Source organism: Carassius auratus, chromosome 37 (assembly GCF_003368295.1).
Source record: "Carassius auratus strain Wakin chromosome 37, ASM336829v1, whole genome shotgun sequence".
NCBI lineage: Eukaryota > Metazoa > Chordata > Actinopteri > Cypriniformes > Cyprinidae > Carassius > Carassius auratus.
Genome location: NC_039279.1, coordinates 14,214,400 through 14,231,728, shown reverse-complemented (window position 1 = coordinate 14,231,728; position 17,329 = coordinate 14,214,400). Strand labels below are relative to the sequence as shown.

At 36.6% G+C, this 17,329-nt stretch overlaps 2 protein-coding genes across 2 annotated transcripts; both read left to right on the top strand.

Moving 5' to 3' along the window:
• Positions 1 to 313: 313 nt before the first annotated feature.
• On the top strand, positions 314 to 8,425 carry ndc80 (NDC80 kinetochore complex component). The gene is made up of 17 exons (XM_026222970.1): positions 314 to 520; positions 907 to 1,016; positions 1,157 to 1,237; positions 1,378 to 1,504; positions 1,811 to 1,983; positions 2,129 to 2,231; positions 3,051 to 3,140; positions 3,275 to 3,368; positions 4,704 to 4,804; positions 4,997 to 5,141; positions 5,241 to 5,446; positions 6,498 to 6,644; positions 6,741 to 6,830; positions 7,192 to 7,284; positions 7,435 to 7,565; positions 7,648 to 7,750; positions 8,001 to 8,425. Exons 2-17 carry the CDS (start codon positions 928 to 930, stop codon positions 8,124 to 8,126), a joined length of 1,899 nt encoding a protein of 632 aa, XP_026078755.1. The 5' UTR covers positions 314 to 520; positions 907 to 927; the 3' UTR covers positions 8,127 to 8,425.
• A 1,167-nt stretch (positions 8,426 to 9,592) lies between these two features.
• Positions 9,593 to 16,816, top strand: tut1 (terminal uridylyl transferase 1, U6 snRNA-specific). The gene is made up of 10 exons (XM_026222959.1): positions 9,593 to 9,798; positions 10,164 to 10,354; positions 10,527 to 10,733; positions 10,808 to 10,922; positions 11,239 to 11,363; positions 11,466 to 11,695; positions 11,796 to 11,905; positions 12,390 to 12,512; positions 12,698 to 12,790; positions 15,454 to 16,816. Exons 1-10 carry the CDS (start codon positions 9,723 to 9,725, stop codon positions 16,566 to 16,568), a joined length of 2,385 nt encoding a protein of 794 aa, XP_026078744.1. The 5' UTR covers positions 9,593 to 9,722; the 3' UTR covers positions 16,569 to 16,816.
• Positions 16,817 to 17,329: the final 513 nt, after the last annotated feature.

Here is a 17,329-nt window from a genome sequence, read left to right as displayed (position 1 = left end):
TAATCAGTAAATTTTTGTAATCTGTGCATTTATGTTATGTTGAATAATAATGGGTATTGTGGACAGAGTTATTTATTTATATATGCATGGTTATTAAGAATACCTGTTATAAAGTGAAACCACTGGTTTATGTGCAAAATTGACACAAAGTTCCAAAAGTATATTTATTGTATAATCTAATAGCTATTTGAATTAATCGCGTTATATAGTAAAAAAAAAAAAAAATAGTTTTTTACAAAACTGTAAGTTTCCGCCTCACCAGCAGGTGGCAGTACGACGCTCAGCCGCTCTAACGGAGGCTGTGACGTAATCAGAGATATCCGTTGAGCAACGTTCGCGGATATTTTTGAAATCCAACCGAAGCATCGTAGGAAGGATACAATAGTATAGTGAATTTCATACATACTGAAGTATACCTTACACCTAAGTATACCTGATACGTCTTGTTTGCTGATATACATTTCTGTAGTATAGTTATTTTAAACCGAGAATCGTCCTCCCGCTGAAGTTTATATCTGAGGTATGGCTCGGTGCACATTTCTCATTTCGTTACTAGCATAATTCGTATGCTATTCAGTTAACACCATTCAATTTATTTCGTAGCGTGTTTATTTTTCGAGATTTTGAGATGTTTATTAGTGTTTATTTGTGTGTTTAAAGCTTATTTTCCTTACGTGTAATCAAGCTACACATTATATTGCAAACATATATTAGCCACATAACACAATTACAGTAACGTTACAGTTTTGAATTTAGAAAAATTAAAAGTATTGCGTTAATCTGTGTACTTTAGTTTTTTTTATACACGTTCATGCTATAATAGACAATAGTTAAAGCTCTGTTAATTCACGAATGTTATCAACATAATAAGGTTTAATCTAAATGTTCTCTGTCTTGCATGTGAAGAGAGTGTTTATAAAGGTCAAAATGAGTCGGCGACCCAGCAGCAGATATTCTGAGATGCCCATGCGAGTGACAGACAGCAGGATGAGCCTGATCAATGCCACCCCGCAGAAGTACAACCTTATTTACTTTTATATTGTATTACTTGAGTGCAATTTTGAGTACACATTATGTGGTTTTGTTACTCCCTAAACTTCTTTCAGCAGGTTACATGACTTATGTTACAATATGCATCAACTTTATTTCATTACAGTAAAGACAATGTCTTTGGCAAGCTGAACATACCGAAACCTCATTCTACCACATCTGAGAGACGAACAAGCTTTTTTGGAAAGTGAGTCTGGCAGTAGATGATGCATGATCATGGTTTTGAGTTATCATTGTGCATTGTAATTCTTAATCATGTCATACAGAGTTTAATTAAACATTAATTGTATTACAACCGTGTCCTCACATCTCTCTACCTCTCCACAGAGGCATCGGGGCAGGTGGCCAGAGGAACAGCATGTTTGGGGCTTACGGGGGCTCAGAGAAAATGAAGGACCCCAGACCCCTACATGACAAAGCTTTTGTCCAACAGTGTATCAAGCAACTTTGTGAAGTATGGAATTGTGTGGGCCAGTTTTTTTAAATAAAACTTTTATAAAAACACTTCTATAAATAGAAGGTTCATAGGCGTTTCTCAGTAATTTCACCATTACTGGATTTTTGAAGGTGAAAATTGATGTTTCTAGTTATGGTCAGCTCTATATGTATGTATGTGTATATATATATATTTAATCAGTTAGAAAATGTTATTTGAAGAGGCAGTCAAAACCTCTATCCTGTAATCTCAGGCAGTTGGAAAAATCAGAAGTTAACTGGGCCAAAACCCTGGTTACAATTAATGTTTTCCCATAATTTCTAGTTCCTGGTCGAGCGAGGATTTCCTGGCAGCATCACAGTGAAGGCTCTCCAGTCTCCATCAACAAAAGAGTTTTTAAAGATATATGAATTCATCTACACTTTCCTGGAACCGTCCTTTCAGATGCCCACTTCCAAGGTTGAGGAGGAGATCCCAAGAATGCTCAAAGATCTGGGGTAAACAAAGAACAACAATATTACTTCATTACTACAGCTGTATGAATCAGTTAAAGTGTAGTCTGATGTCAAACACACATTGGTCAGTGTTAACCATCCTGTACTCTGTCCTTATCATTGAGAGATGATTATGTTTTTATTTCAGATACCCGTTTGCACTCTCAAAAAGCTCCATGTACTCCATTGGTGCTCCTCACACGTGGCCTCAGGCTCTTGGTGCTCTTATCTGGCTCATTGACACAGTCAAGGTGACTCTTCAAACCTTTATCAGGATTATGTGATCTATCTATGTGATCCTTGTCACACTGTCTACATGGGTCGCACCCATTTGAGACTATTTACACTGGAACTGTGTCAAAGCACATGTTCATAAATGTATGTACACTACTTCAAATGTTTGGGGTTGAGATTATTTTTTTTTTTTTTAAAGAAGTCTCACCAATGCTTCATTTATTTGATCGAAAAGTAATATTGTTAAATACTGTTTTAATTTTAATATATTTTAAAATGTTAGGATTTCCTGTAATGGTAAAGCATCATAACTCTGGTCTTCAGTGTGTTATGATCCTTCAGAAATCATTCTAATATGCTGATTTGCTGTTCAGGAAACATTTCTTAATATTATTATCTACGTTGAAAACAATTGTTCCGCTTAATGTTTTTGTGGAAATGGTGATGATACATTTTTTCAGGATAAATGTCTTTACTGCCACTTTTAATCAGTTTAATGAGTCTTTGCTGAATAAATGTACTAATTTCTTAAAAAAATAATAATAATATTGAGAGCCCAAACTTTTTAACGAAGTATGTCAGAAATTGATTTGATTTATAATAGATTATATTTGCATGTCTGCAAGCAACCACCTACAACGGACTAACATTGTGGCACTGAGGTTTGCCAATTGACTGTTTTCAACTTCTATAAAACCATTTTCATGTTCTACAATAAAATGTGAGAATCGGTAAAGCTTTCCTTATCATCCCAGACTGCCATTTGATGCACAATAACATGCAACAGGAAAGATTGTAGCATTGCCTGACCTGACATGTAGGTTTTGTCCCCGCAGCTCTTCAGTGGTATGAGAGAGCAGGGCCTGCTGTTCTCTGACTTCTCAGATGAACTGTGTGATCTAGAGGAAGGGGCCGAGTACAACAAGGTATCTTATGAGACAAAAAGAGTCAGCTTTGACAGTTTAAGCTGTCATTTGGTATATATATTTTACCACTCTGCATTGTAGACATCTCACATATGCCAAATTTTTGTAAGTGTGTTGCTGTGTTTTCTCTGTAGCTTTTTATGGAATACTGCTCTGACACCTACAACAAGTTCATGCAGGGAGCAGATACATTTGAAGATGAGGATGAAGACTATCTTAATAAACTAAGTAAGTATTTGATGATAAAGTGTGTATTTGGTTTATTTGAATGGGTTGGTGGCATACTTTATTTGACCCTCTTAAATTAAAGGGGAAAGTTCACTCCAAATCTTTAATTGTCATCATTTACTCACTCTCATTTTGTTCCATGAGATTCTTCCTGTACAGAATAGAAGAGAAGACATTTTGAACTATGTTGGTTAAACAAACAGTTGCTGGAAGCCACCGATTTCCATTGTATGTATATATAAAAAAAAAAAAAAAAAAAGTAAATTGAAATCAAAGGCTTCCAGCAACACAGGATTAAGAGTACATGATGACACAATCTTTGGGTGAACAATTCCTTCAATGCCAGTCATGTGCCAATTTTTTAGTATAAATTGAATAAAGGTAAAGTCAAATGCATGTTTTAACCCCTTAACTGTCACTCACATTTTTGTGCACTTTATAGTGCACAATCCAAACTTACATTTTTATAATTCATGAATGAATACATTTTGTAACATGATATTGATGTACCATTTACATGGTAATGCAATGTCTGATTTTAAAATGGGTTTTAAAGGATGAATTTTGAGAATTTAAGTTTTCAGTTGATACATAATTTCTGATGATTTCTAAAATGTGATAGAGAAAAAGGCAACGAAGAAGTCTTCTTTTCTTTTTTCTTTTTTTAACAAAGGTCAGAACTCCTGTTATAATAAAGATTTTTGAGGGTGCACTCTTATCATAAATTAATCTATTACTTTTACTACATATTTTCTTTTAAAAAAACATTGGTAAAATATATATTTGGGAGTCTTAGACCTTTCCAGCGAGATATAGTTTATCAAGATTAGATTTAATTGTAATATAGTGAAGTAAATGTAGGCGTCACAGGACGGGATGACAGTTAAAGGGTTAAAAGTTATTAATCTCAATGTATCCTGCATATGCTTTTTTTTTTCTTTTTTTACCCATTTAATGTCAAAAATGGAACTTGCTTACTTTGATGTATGCATGCATTAAACTCTGCTTCTTAAAACTTGCTCAACTTTAGAGGGCATCACCCACATCTCAAAATCAACAACCAATGCATACAACCAAATCATTGCCATACACATTAAAACAAAAACAAAAAAAATATTGATCGACTGATAATCTTTTACACCCAGATGTATACATTATTTTCTTCTAACACTATATGTGGTCAAATTTATTTGGCATATACTTTACATTAAGCCACAACGAAAATATTAAGCAGGTAAAAAAATAAAGTTTTTTTTTATAATAATAAAAATAAATCTATTTATGAAACTAATGCAAAATATAGTTATGGCTGATCAATTTTCTGAATTCTCTCAGAGAAGCTGTACAGTGTGGATGAGGCGCTGTTACAGTCCCAGCAGGAGAAACATGCAATGCTGATGGAGCATGTGGAGAGACTTGAAAGAGAAAGCCAAACTGTGAGTCTATGTTTCCTTGTCATTTCTCATGCTGCTTTTTAAATAATAGTATGGAATAATAGTCAAGTTGGTTTACACAGTGAATTGCACACTCTGGGCTTTTCTCAAACACCTTCATGAAATGCCATTAAATGTATGATATGAAAGAAAATAGTTTGCACTAATGTTGGAGCTATGTGTTTATGTTGACAGGATCGTTTAGCAGGGAAGAGGACCGAGAAGCTCAGATTACAGGCTGATCTGCAGAAGCTGCAAAACTATCGTTGTACTCTGGAGGCTCATAAAACTGGACTGGAGAATAAAGCTGCTGGACTAGCTGAGGAGCTCGAAGCTGCTGGTGAGGGACATTACAAGATGCAGATGCAGATACAAATGCCTTGATGTCGTAAATACAAAAGTGGAATTCAATAACATAATGGCCCTGTTCTTTGTGCAGAGATTCAGTTGGATGGTCTGAAACAGGAGAGGACAAGGCTGCAGCACATCCTGGAGAATCAGAAGTTCACTCCAGCTGATATTGAGCGTATTAACAGAGAGAGGAATGAACTGCAGCAGACCATTCAGAGCCTAAACCAGAGTCTGGAGGAGGCGGAGCAGCTGGTGTGGAACGAGGAGGTCAACCTGTCCAAAACCAAAGAGAAGGTCAGGATTTTACAAATGTCCCACCCAGAGTTGATGTGAAATCGCATACTCCCTGAATAGGTACTACATTTGTGGAAGTACTGCCTGAATTACCATTAAAAAACGATATATATACTATGAATGTGTGCAGTACGATTGAAAACCAGACATAGTGTCATGTTGTTGTGTGGCTTAAGACATGACACTTTACTGCCATTCACAACTCCTCTCTGTGGCTTCTTTTGGCACATACCAGATTTTCTTTTTTTATATAGCATAATGAGAGATTTACAAACATTCATTTTTTGACTGAACAAATTAGATACAGGATTTTCAGCACAAGGGTGAAAGTGGAAGAGACAATGAAACTTACATGTAAAGTGGCCAGCCTCAGTTTGTTTTTACATGCCGTGTGTGTGCGTAAATCTGAAAACATTGCTACCACAGTTTTAATCCAGCAGAAACTATAAGCGAAGATATTAGTGGCTCAAGAAAACAAAGTAGAATATCTTACAGTATCAAATAGAAGAGGTGCGACAATGCATCAATTCGTGGATCTATTTTAGGATTTTCGCAAATGCATCGTTATTATCTCTTGAATCAATTCTGAGCGTAGTTTTTGACAGCAGATGGCAGTGTGTGCTTTAGAAACTGCTGTATTCTGCTCGATTCCAGTTCTTTATGCACACACACACCACTTCAACCTAAAATAATTAATCATATAGGTTGAAGTGAATTACAAGTGTGTTCACAATGGGCTATATTTACATTAATCTTTTGTCATAAAAAGCAGAAATGCAAGTACATTTAACCACTTCCATTACCCAGCCGAACACACAAGTGCTCTTCTTTGTGACCGTTTAAGTTTGTGGTTAAAAACTAGCCTAGAGAGATATCTGCTGTTAAAAACTAAGCTCAGAATCGATTCTGGAGAGAACTGTGATCAAATTGTTTCGATTTAGAGCTTGTGTTTTCTGTGCCGAAAACATAAGTCATACAGTTCGATCCATCATGCTGTTAACATGTAGGCTAACACATGTAAACATCAGAAATTTTGCTCATTTTCTTGCAGGCGGAGTTGAAGGTTGCGGAGTATAATAAACTGGGTCGTAAGCTGAAGCTCATCCCACAGTCAGCAGAAAATGCCTGCGGTCATGACTTTGAGATCAGGACTGATTACAGCGCCACTACCATCACACAGTACAAGACACAGATACAGGTACAACCACTACAGCCATCCGTAAAAGATACTTAATTCGTTGTAACAATTCAGGATTTTTCTTATTCTTTCTCTAACTTGTCTTAACTTTGGTAGAATCCCCTGAAGAACATGATGGTCGATGTGGAAGATGAATACAGCAGACTCACCAATGTGAAGTTGAGTTTGGAAGAGACTGTTGAACAGGTGTGAGAATTTTATTAAACCCCTTGTTCAGGTGCTCTTCATGCCTTGCATTAGAAAATCTTTTCATTCTTTTATTATAACAAATTACTGATGTAACTATGGCTATCCTAGTGTGGTGACAATCTTACAAAGCCTGTCAAGACATACCCAGTTCTTATTTCACTGCAAAATTAACAATAAAAACAAAGTCGTTCTACAGTCCCACAGTTTCAGAGCAGATTGCAATAAATTCCACTTGTTTATACCAAACAATTTTTAATGATCCTCTCTTGATTAATTATGATGTTTACTTTATAGTGTTTACATTGTTAAATGTTATAAATGGTAAGGGTGCATAATCACCATTCCATTTGTTTGTTAGGTGAAGTCCAACATCCTTGATAAGGAGAATGACCTCAAGCATCTAAAGGAACAGATTCGCAGAGTCGACCAACAGCTGGAGCATGACATGCAGGTACAATGCAAGAGCATCAGGATTTCTGATTTGAAACCTGCTAAATTATATCCGTCTGTATGTTAATTGAATAAACACTTTATTTTCGGAAGTGACTCATTTGAAGTTGTCACTCGGCACGTGAGATTGAATTAGTTACGGTGTGTGTAGGAAATGGCACAAGAGGAGGAGAAGTGGTCGGCTGAGGTGGACTCTGCTGAAACTCACAAGAAGCGTTTGGAAAAGAATGTGAGGCAGGGATGCGAGGAAGCCGAGGAGGAACTCAAAGCTGCGCAACAACAGTGAGCATCCGTTTTCCACTTTATTTTTCTCAAAACATCACCTGTTCATCTTATTTTACATGGATCTGAACTTCTCTATCAGGTATCACGTGGTCGTGCAGGAGACTAATGAGGAGAACCGCATGGTGTTCAAGAATCTGACTGATGTCTTCACTTCTGCAGTAAACCACCTGTGTGCAGTTGAAGTATGTGATGGTTTGGACTGCAATTACTAGAAATCTCTTGACTTAATATGACTTAATGCTACATGAGGTGGAAGATTTTAAACACAGAGATGTGTCAATGATGCATGACACTTTATTAATAAAATAGCTTACTTCACTGAGAAATTTAAACTCACATTTATTGAAATATTAGCTTTTTATACTTGGAAAAGGAGCATGACGGGCTTTGTGTCGACTCAACCTGTAAACTAAAAATATCTTTGTCTTTTAGAAACACTGCGGCGAGCAGCTAAAAAGATTTGATAAGCTGAAGGAAGTCATTCATGAGGATGAGGCTGACATGAAAGAGCTGACGGATCTAGTGGAAAACTTTGTGAAGAAAGTGAACAGCATTTAATGCCTGATAGCTTGGATTTGTAAATAGTTTTAATGTTGTAGTTGTTTTTTTTATTTTTTTTTTATAATACACTTGTGTTTTCAGATTCTGGCTTTGGAGTAATATCGTAGAAGACATTATCTTTCTTGACAGAATAATACTTTGTGTTTATCCTGTATTTACATCTTTTTTTACTAAAAAAAATAAATGTTTTGGAAAATTGTAGATCAAAATGTGATGTTTATTGTACCAGCTTGCTTATCTTACATAGATTATTATGGTATCAGACTATATTAAAATGGCTTTAGTTTTACTTCCTATTTGTTCTTTTGACTTCTATTTACTGGAAAATTTGTCTTATTATATACCCTTAGCAAGAATTTAGACCATCAGGTAAAGATTAAACATGCTATATACCAAACCAAAATCAGAAGTAATTGTCCTTGTGAAATAAAAAAAATTGCGAAAAAGCTTATTTTGTATTTGTTGTACATGCTTTAGAATTTAATTGTGTAACATCTAAATTTGCCCTCATAGTAGAGATGCCATTCAGCCAAGTATGGTGACCCATACTCAGAATTTAACCCATCCAAAGTGTGTACACACACTCAATGAACAACCATTTATGCTGTGGCGCCCGGGGAGCAGTTTGGGTTCGGTGCCTTGCTCTCAAGGGCACCTCAGTTGTGGTATTGCCAGCCCAAGACTCGAGCCCACAACCCTAGGGTTGGGGGTCAAACTCTAACCACTAGGCAACGACTTCCCCTCTTTGCTGTCCCATGTAGACCAGAGATAATGATATACTATACTACAGGGCTTTTACCAATCAAATTAAATCCGTATCAACAAAATCCATGAAGTGGCATTAGATATATATACGTGGAGTGTTTAATGATGGTATGGCATTTCTGAAACAAATTTCATTAATAATTCCAAGTTTTAAGTTGTTGATCCTATGATCCCGTCATCTATTCTTGGAAAACTTATCTTTTCTTCACTCAGCTCTTTAATGGCAAAGATTGAGAATATAATATAGGGTTAAATGCCATTACAGGGTGCATCCAAAAAAAAAAAAAACTTATATTAAACACCATTTTCTCCTAGTGCGAGACTTAAAAATGTTTGTAAATTTCCAATTTTTATAGAGCCAATATGACAGATAAATATTGCAAACGGTGAGAATATATTTTAAAAAACCACCCTTTATATATAAAATTGTTTATATTCAACTTGTATTATTACCTAGATGATAAAAGGACTAAGCCTACAGTTATGTAACACGTTATGTTATGTTATGATGTCATGTAATACAATACAATGTAGCGGAGACTAAAGTTTGTAAATCTAGTTTTGGTTGCATATATTACTTTTTTTAACTGCATTTGTATACAGTACACCGCAATTGTGTACACGTATACAGTTAATATATACAAATTTTCACAAAAGACTTATGGCAACCCTACCTGCTGAAGAGCGGAACTGAAATTCCCCGCTCAGCGTTTCTTTTGGAAGAATTGAGGGGACGGACGCAGAGGAACATCATGGAGGGAGATTTGAGTTGTTTCGTGTAGCAGCAATTCGGACGCATTTTTTAGGAGTTATCGGTACAGCCTCTCAATGGAGCTCGATAAAGACATCCAGACGATGCAAAGAGGATTTCACTGCAGCCTCTGCGTCGTTAATATTCCCAACAGTAAGTTGTGATAAACTAAAAACATCAGCGCTAACACACGTGAGACGTTTCTGCGCCGTCTTTGTAAACATGCTATAATACAATAAGTGTGTATACACTAACCTGCCCTATTCTTTTTCTATTCTATCTACTTTTTTTCTTTTTTAGTTATTATAAATAAAAAAACCTTGATGCATGTACTTTGTTAGGTTAATCGAGATTTGTCACACCCCTAACATATTACTATAATTTTGTTGGTTTTAGTTGATTCTGTTGTCCTCATTTGTAAATCGCTTTGGATAAAAACGTCTGCTAAATGTAAATCTAATTTACTTTATGCACCCAATCCATTTCCTTTCACATTTAACGGATGTGTTTCTGTTTAGAGCCAAGCCTGGAAGATCATGTTAAAGGAAAGAAACATCAGCATCTCCTGCGGCTCAGAGCTCAGCGCAAAGCTCAGGAGGAGAACGGTGTGTTTGTGAGTGGCTTTAAACCAGACACGTCTCAAACGGATCTAAAGGAGTATTTCACACAGTTCGGGCCGGTGTCAGATGTGATCATGGACAAGGATAAGGTTTATATACACACTGTCTTCTTTACCCTGTGGTATAGTTCTCCTGTGGTAATAATTGAATGTTTGTCTTGCTTACATCTGTATTTTAAAACGTATGTAATGTTTGCTAACCCTAAGTTATGTTACATTATAGATGTAATGCATAAGGGAGATTTAATGTTGTTTTCTGTAGGGTGTCTATGCTATAGTTGAGTTCTCCGAGCCACAGAACGCTCAGGCAGCTCTGGCACAGCTACAGCATCAGCTCAATGGTCTCAAGCTCCGAGTCAAGCCCAGAGAGAGGAAAGAGTTCAAACTGGCAAGCAAGGGGAAACGAGACTCCAAAAACACCCAGATCAGCCTGGACAAACTCAACCTGGAGATCTGCAAGGCTACATCTGTAAGGGAGTGTTTCACATCCAGGCTGTGTTCTCTTGTCTTTTTGTTTAATGCATGTTCATTTGTGTGTAAAAGGTAAATGAGCAGATGCAGAAGGTGGTGGAGAGTTTCGAGTTGAAAGACAATGAGAAGAAAGTGAGAGATCTTCTAGTTCAGCTGCTGCAGGAAGTCTTCACAGAGTTCTTCCCAGGTTCTCTCTTAACTGAAACTGAAACATGAACCAGACAAGACCAGAGTGCTAAAAGTTGCCATAAAATAAACATTAATCTAGTCTTATTTTCTAAATGCATGTTAGAGATCTTACTGTGAACAATTTATCTGTGCATGCATTTCATTTTTCAAAAATGAAATCCAGTCAACAACTGATGCATAGAACCAAGACCCTACATTTTTTGTCTTTCGATTTTAATCGGTGCAACAGTGGCCACACATCTTATCTGCTTTGTTTGTTTTAAATATTTTTACAGATTCATTTTCTGAAAGTTGCTTTGTGTCATGTGTTACAGATTGCCAAATTGTGCCTTTTGGCTCCTCTGTGAACACATTTGGGATCCACTCCTGTGACCTTGATCTGTTCCTCGACCTTGAGAACACCAAAGTATTTCAAGCTCGTGCCAAGTCTTCTGAAGTGGTATGTTAGCACTAGTACTGGACGACTGTGACCTCAAACATCAGATAATCAAACTGTTTACTTCTTCCAATATGTCATATCTCTAAAACTGCCCATTTTCAGGAGACAGGCGAAAATCAGTCTGAGGATTGCCGTTCTGAAGATTCGATTTTGTCTGACATTGACCTGTCCACTGCCTCTACTGCTGAAGTCTTGGAGCTGGTTGCAGTCATTTTGAGGAAGTGTGTTCCAGGCGTGCACAAAGTCCAGACGCTCAGCACTGCCCGACTACCTGTGGTCAAGTTCAGTCATCGAGAGCTCAACCTCCACGGAGACATCACCATCAACAACAGGTTGAGAGCAGTTGTTTTTGGCCACTTTGTGAAATTAAAAACTGAGTATTGCACCCCACTGGACAATCTCTGCCTATAATGTTTTTTTTTTCTGCACTAGATTGGCAGTGAGAAATACTCGATTTCTACAGTTGTGTTCAGGCATTGACTCCAGACTGCGGCCCTTGGTCTACACCATCCGATTATGGGCCAAGCAGAAACAATTAGCGGGTAATGAAGCTGTGCATGACAGTTAATGGTGAACATCAGATAATAAATGAATAAGTTTTTAATGTTTTACCACACATGAATGAATATTTTAAAGTTTTTAATAGTGACAGCATCTTAATTACATACATTTGTAATGCAGAAAATAATTTGACTTTAAAATTATGATTCATGACTATAGTACAGTAATAAATAATCCTGTCTGAAAAAAAAAAATTATATACATTTTAAATACCGTAATAGAATTCAGTAATGAGGGAACCACCATGATGCATGCATTGAATTGTATGTTTACTATAAATACATTATTATATTGTTTATATTGCAGTGTTGACACTTGATTAGTGTGATACTAATTTGTACTTGGTAGAAATTAACTTTGATTTTGGGGTGATGTATATGATCTGGACATTTCTTGACTGTTTTAGTGAGATTCACAAGTACAGTTTTCTCAGTTTAACCCTGTCCATTTTTTTTTAAATTGAAGGGAACCTGTCTGGCCCTGGACCGTTGTTGAATAATTACGCTCTTACACTGCTGGTGATCTTCTACCTTCAGAATCGAGACCCTCCTGTGCTTCCCTCTGTGAACCAGCTCAAAAACATGGCCTGTGCGTTAACAAGGACTGCTCTTCATTTCCTTTTCTTAATCTGTTGGTTTATCTGTATTTTATGACTACTTGTATATTTTGTTGACTTTTTTTTTTTTTTAAGAAATGTGAAATCAGAAGTAATAGGATGTCCGTCTAAACAGTATATCTGTGATGCGCATTAATAATATCTTTTATTTTTTCAGGTGAGGAAGAAGAGTGTATTATTGAAGAATGGGATTGTACATTTCCTAGTCAGCCATATAGTGTACCCCCCAGCAAAAACACTGAAGATCTCTGTAAGTACCACCTATGCTTTACCTTTTTATCACTTTCTTAAACCAGTTACGGTTAATATGATGACAAAGCGTATGGTCATATAAACATGTAAAACTATTTTCCTTTATCTGTGTTCAGTCATAAATGGCTTCGGCATAATCTGATCAACATGGCTAGATTTTTGCCCAAATTTGTCTGACATTTAAACATCGTAACTGCAATTCTTTCAGCTTATAGACCTTAGTCTAGGTGCATACTTAATTGTATGCAGATGTAGACGAGGCAGCCTTGACGTTTAATTTGTCAATGAATAAATATGACACCATCCTGACTAAGGTCTATTGAAGTGCATGTCTGACTGTATATTCACATACAGCAAGTTAACATTGCAAGTAAAATATTTTAGGCTGTTTATTTGGTTATGTAGATGAAAAAACTTTACATAGACTTCATTCTATGTCAATTTGAATAGGCAGTATTTATTTTAAAAACAATAAAGTGTTATTTTATTTCAATCAGCAGTCTAATGAAGGATAGTAATAGATAAAATCTGTAAAAAAAAAAAAAAAATCTTAGCTAATATATAATTTTACCTGTTTGCCGCTCCGTTAAATACCCATTGTGAGCATTATGCTAACTAGACTAATACAATTGAAATTTAAAGACACAAGCAACATTTTTTAAATTACTTCAATAGCTTTATTTTTAATTTATTTTTAAACTTTTACAAAGGAGGCGTAGAACCAAAAAATAAAAATAGCTTAGTTTTTGTTCAGAATGAACTAATTCCCTTTAGGGCTGCACGATTAATAAAAATTAACTTACAAAAGGCGATAAATTGTGATTAGACAGAAACTGCTATTGTCATTGTATGCGTATCTTTCAGTGAAGCACTGTTCTGTGATCAGCCATCCGAAATCTCCATTCGGAGGCCAGAGGGCGCTCTTGCGCTGGAACTCCAAATACACCTTGCAGAAGAAATCCAGGAAAACCCTTTAGGGGTTGCTGAATAAACAGAAGCTTTAACTGCTTTTATTAATTCAACGTGGTTTGTCTTATAATTTTTATTGAAAGAAATTTTTAAAGAATACTATGAAATGTTACGTGCATTTTTCTTAGTAAGAAACCACATCATCTCACATAAGGATTAATTTATCACTCGACTGATGTTATGAAGTGAGTTTGGAGTAAAAACATGTTATTAAATGTGCTATTTTCTCTTGCTTTCAGATGGAGCAGCATTTACTACACACAGTTCATGTTCAGTGACAAGCTATGCAAACAGCTGAATTAATTGCAGAATGATTTCTTCGATTTCATAATCGAGTGATTAAATCATCTGCGATTTACTACGGTTCTGTGTAGTATATGCTGCTCCATCTGAAAGCGCGTGCTGGAGATTTACTACTGATATCAGAACCTGCTTTACTGACAAGATGCGCATGACAATCACATTAGATACATTTTAGAGCCTAATTCCCTTTTAATCCCAGAATTTTGACATGCACGACTAGGGATGGGTACCGAAACCCGGTATTAAACTGGTCCCGGGGGTAAATTATGAAAGACCGTAGTATCAGTAAGATCTGACGCTACCAGTTCTGCTTTCGGTACTGGAGGAAAAAAAAATTAATGTACCATGAATTTTTTCTTAATGTTATCGTGAACATTTTATCTCACCAAACAGCGCGGCGCACGCACAGACATAACAGTATGAAAACTCCCTCTAAATAATGAAGAGTGACGATGGCGAAGAGATCTGCTTAATAATGCTATCGTGTACATTTTATCTTACCAAACATTTATAATTTGTGATATTAAGACGTTTGTCTTTGAGATCTGTGAGATCTCTCATGCGCTGTCTGTCAGTAACACACACAACAAGAACTAGCGCAGCACACGCATAACAGTACGAAAACTCCTACTTAATACAAAGAGTGACGATGGCGGAGAGAGCAAAACGTTCCAAAGTGTGGTTATACTTCACTAGAGTTGATGCAGACAATGCTCGTTGTCATAAGTGCTACTAAATTTTTGCATGTAAGGGCAGAAACACAAGCAATCTGTCAAAGAATCTTTCAAAAGTACATTATGTGCAGACAGAGAAAGGCAAAGTTTTCGACTGCCTAGCTAGCTCGTCTCTGGTTGTTGCCCCATCTATGTCAGGTATGTATGCTAAAATCATGTTGAATCAACGTTGTTCACGTCATTTAAAATAAATATAAAATCTCCCTGGTTTGCTAACCTTACGTAAAAATTCTGTTGATTTCTTTCGGGAGAAATGATAGAATGAAATCAACATATTTTTACTTGCTTTTAAAATTCCAAATAAAGAAAAATCAGTTTGTAAATGTAAACATTTATTTGGCTAACTTAAATGCACAGCACTTCACCTTAATGATACCCATCTTTTTGCATGACAAATAAATACTTTTGACCATTCAAAATAGACCACATAATCAAGTGACTCAATATTTTTAAAGCGATTATTGATTAGAATATGTGTACATATGACACAGCCCTATTGCGTTGTTTCAAAAACGTTGTTTTTGAGTTCTCAAATCACTTGCGCATGTTGCTGTTCAGGAGACATCGGTAGGCTGTGCCTATTAAGATAATTGCCACGCATGATGTCTATGAGACGGAGTTCTCCCTGTAACTTCCTCCATCTCCTTTCCCTCAGGCAATTTGCTTTCTGGATTCTTCACCTTCTACTCTAAATTTGATTTCTCTGCATCAGTGGTGTCTCTGCGAGACGGCCATGTGCTGCCTATCACAGACTTCCTCCAAATTGATGACGAAGCGGCCTCTGATTCCAAACCAAGGCGCTCCTCTGCCCCTAAACTGGGGCCTATGAATGTCCTGGATCCATTTGAGCTAAACCACAATGTGGCCGGGAACCTTAATGAACGAACGCAAAAGAATTTCAAGAGGGAATGCTGTGAGGCTGAGAAGTACTGCCGCAGTTTGCAGTATCAGCGCAAATCAACCAAGGGCAAATCCTGGGGCCTCGTGCGGCTCTTTGCACTGCCATGTGAATCTGGACCCCGTTCACAGGTCGGGACTGAGAAGGTAATGGAGGTCAGCATCCCCTTCAAGGCCGCTATTCTCCCAGAACCCTTGCGTGCCCAACTGGCTTTGGCTGGGAATGGTTTTAGAGGTCTTTGGTTTGCAAAGGTCTGCTCTGCTGTGCACATGGTGTTTCAAGATATTTTAAAATGTTCACCTTTAGAGGAAACTCAAGCTGCAGCTGTTTGTCAAAATCTGGACAAAACCGACAGGGATGAAAATGAAATGGAGGTGAATAATAACCGAAGTGTCGAAGATTCTGGTCTACAAGCCAAAAGTGAAACTGGTAAGAAGAGACCTCTTACAGTGGAGGAGGGTCCATCAACCTCCACCGATGTACAAGCTAAAAGACAGAGACTAGAAGCTGATTTGGAGCACCCAGAGCCAGTCCACTGGACTTGGACTCAAAGAAAGTGTGTTTGGGCAGGCCGACGGAAAGTGCGGAGAGATCTCTTGAAGACTGGCGATGTGATTTCCAAACCTGAAGGAGGCTGTGTTGACATCGAGAGCAGAGTGACACAGAGCATTGTGGAGAAAGAGGAGAAACTGCAAGATTTGTTGGAATTCAAAGTGGATGCAGAAGTTGTCGGTGGGGACGAAAGCACCAAAGTTGTCCTCCATTTTCACCCCAGCCAGGATACTGCAGGCGTCTTTCAAGACTTCTTCCATTTTCTGGAGTCCTTCCTGCCAAAGATGGCAGAAACAATTCTAGGGAGGGTTGGGTCATAATTTTTCTTTTGTTCGAAATGTAATTAGTTTGAAATCTGCTTAAAAACTTTCAAACAGAGCTATTTTTAGTGAATTGTTTTGAGAACGTAACAATATATTTTGCTTATAGCTTGGTATAAGATAACTTTTATTTTCTTAATTGGGGTTTGTTTGATTTTTTTTTTTCTCCCATAGTTTTGGCATGTTTGCCTCTATAATGTAATGCAAACACTCACATTAAAGTTTGAACCGGAAGTTTGAACTATCAACACCTTGACTTTGTCTTTCTTTATTAAACAGATAGTTATTAATTTTAAATCTTATTTGATGTGCTGCAATTGATTTGCTGTAAACCATCTGTCCAACAAGATATCTTTAAATGTTTGATACCCTTTTTATAGCAAAATCTTATTTTTTTAGAAACATAGACAGAAACAGTTAAAAGGAGATAAATACCTAATTAATATACTTTTGGTGGCTGCTAGAAAGAGTCTTAAATGCATAGATGGAAATTACAAAGGACATTTATAATATATTATATTATATATGGAGCATTTGTTAGCATTTGAAAATAACAAAATGGAACAATTTGATTTGCACTGGGGAAAAAGCACCAAATATGCAACATCTCATAGACCTGATTTTATTTTTTAATCAAAATGCCTATGAAATAAACATCACTCCCTATATATATACATAGCTAGGTGTATACATACGCGTAGATGTGTAAGTGCTTACATATGAATGTTTTTCAGATATGTAATGTCTGTCATGCATTTGAT

Bases quoted from the DNA above. Each gene is read 5' to 3' on its own strand.
- ndc80 (XM_026222970.1), top strand. From the start codon at position 928: ATGAGTCGGCGACCCAGCAGCAGATATTCTGAGATGCCCATGCGAGTG. The intron at 2,232-3,050 runs GTGACTCTTCAA...TTGTCCCCGCAG, and splicing joins GGCTCATTGACACAGTCAAG to CTCTTCAGTGGTATGAGAGA. The intron at 6,831-7,191 runs GTGTGAGAATTT...TTTGTTTGTTAG, and splicing joins TGGAAGAGACTGTTGAACAG to GTGAAGTCCAACATCCTTGA.
- tut1 (XM_026222959.1), top strand. From the start codon at position 9,723: ATGGAGCTCGATAAAGACATCCAGACGATGCAAAGAGGATTTCACTGC. The intron at 11,364-11,465 runs GTATGTTAGCAC...GCCCATTTTCAG, and splicing joins GTGCCAAGTCTTCTGAAGTG to GAGACAGGCGAAAATCAGTC. The intron at 11,906-12,389 runs GTAATGAAGCTG...TTTAAATTGAAG, and splicing joins CAAGCAGAAACAATTAGCGG to GGAACCTGTCTGGCCCTGGA.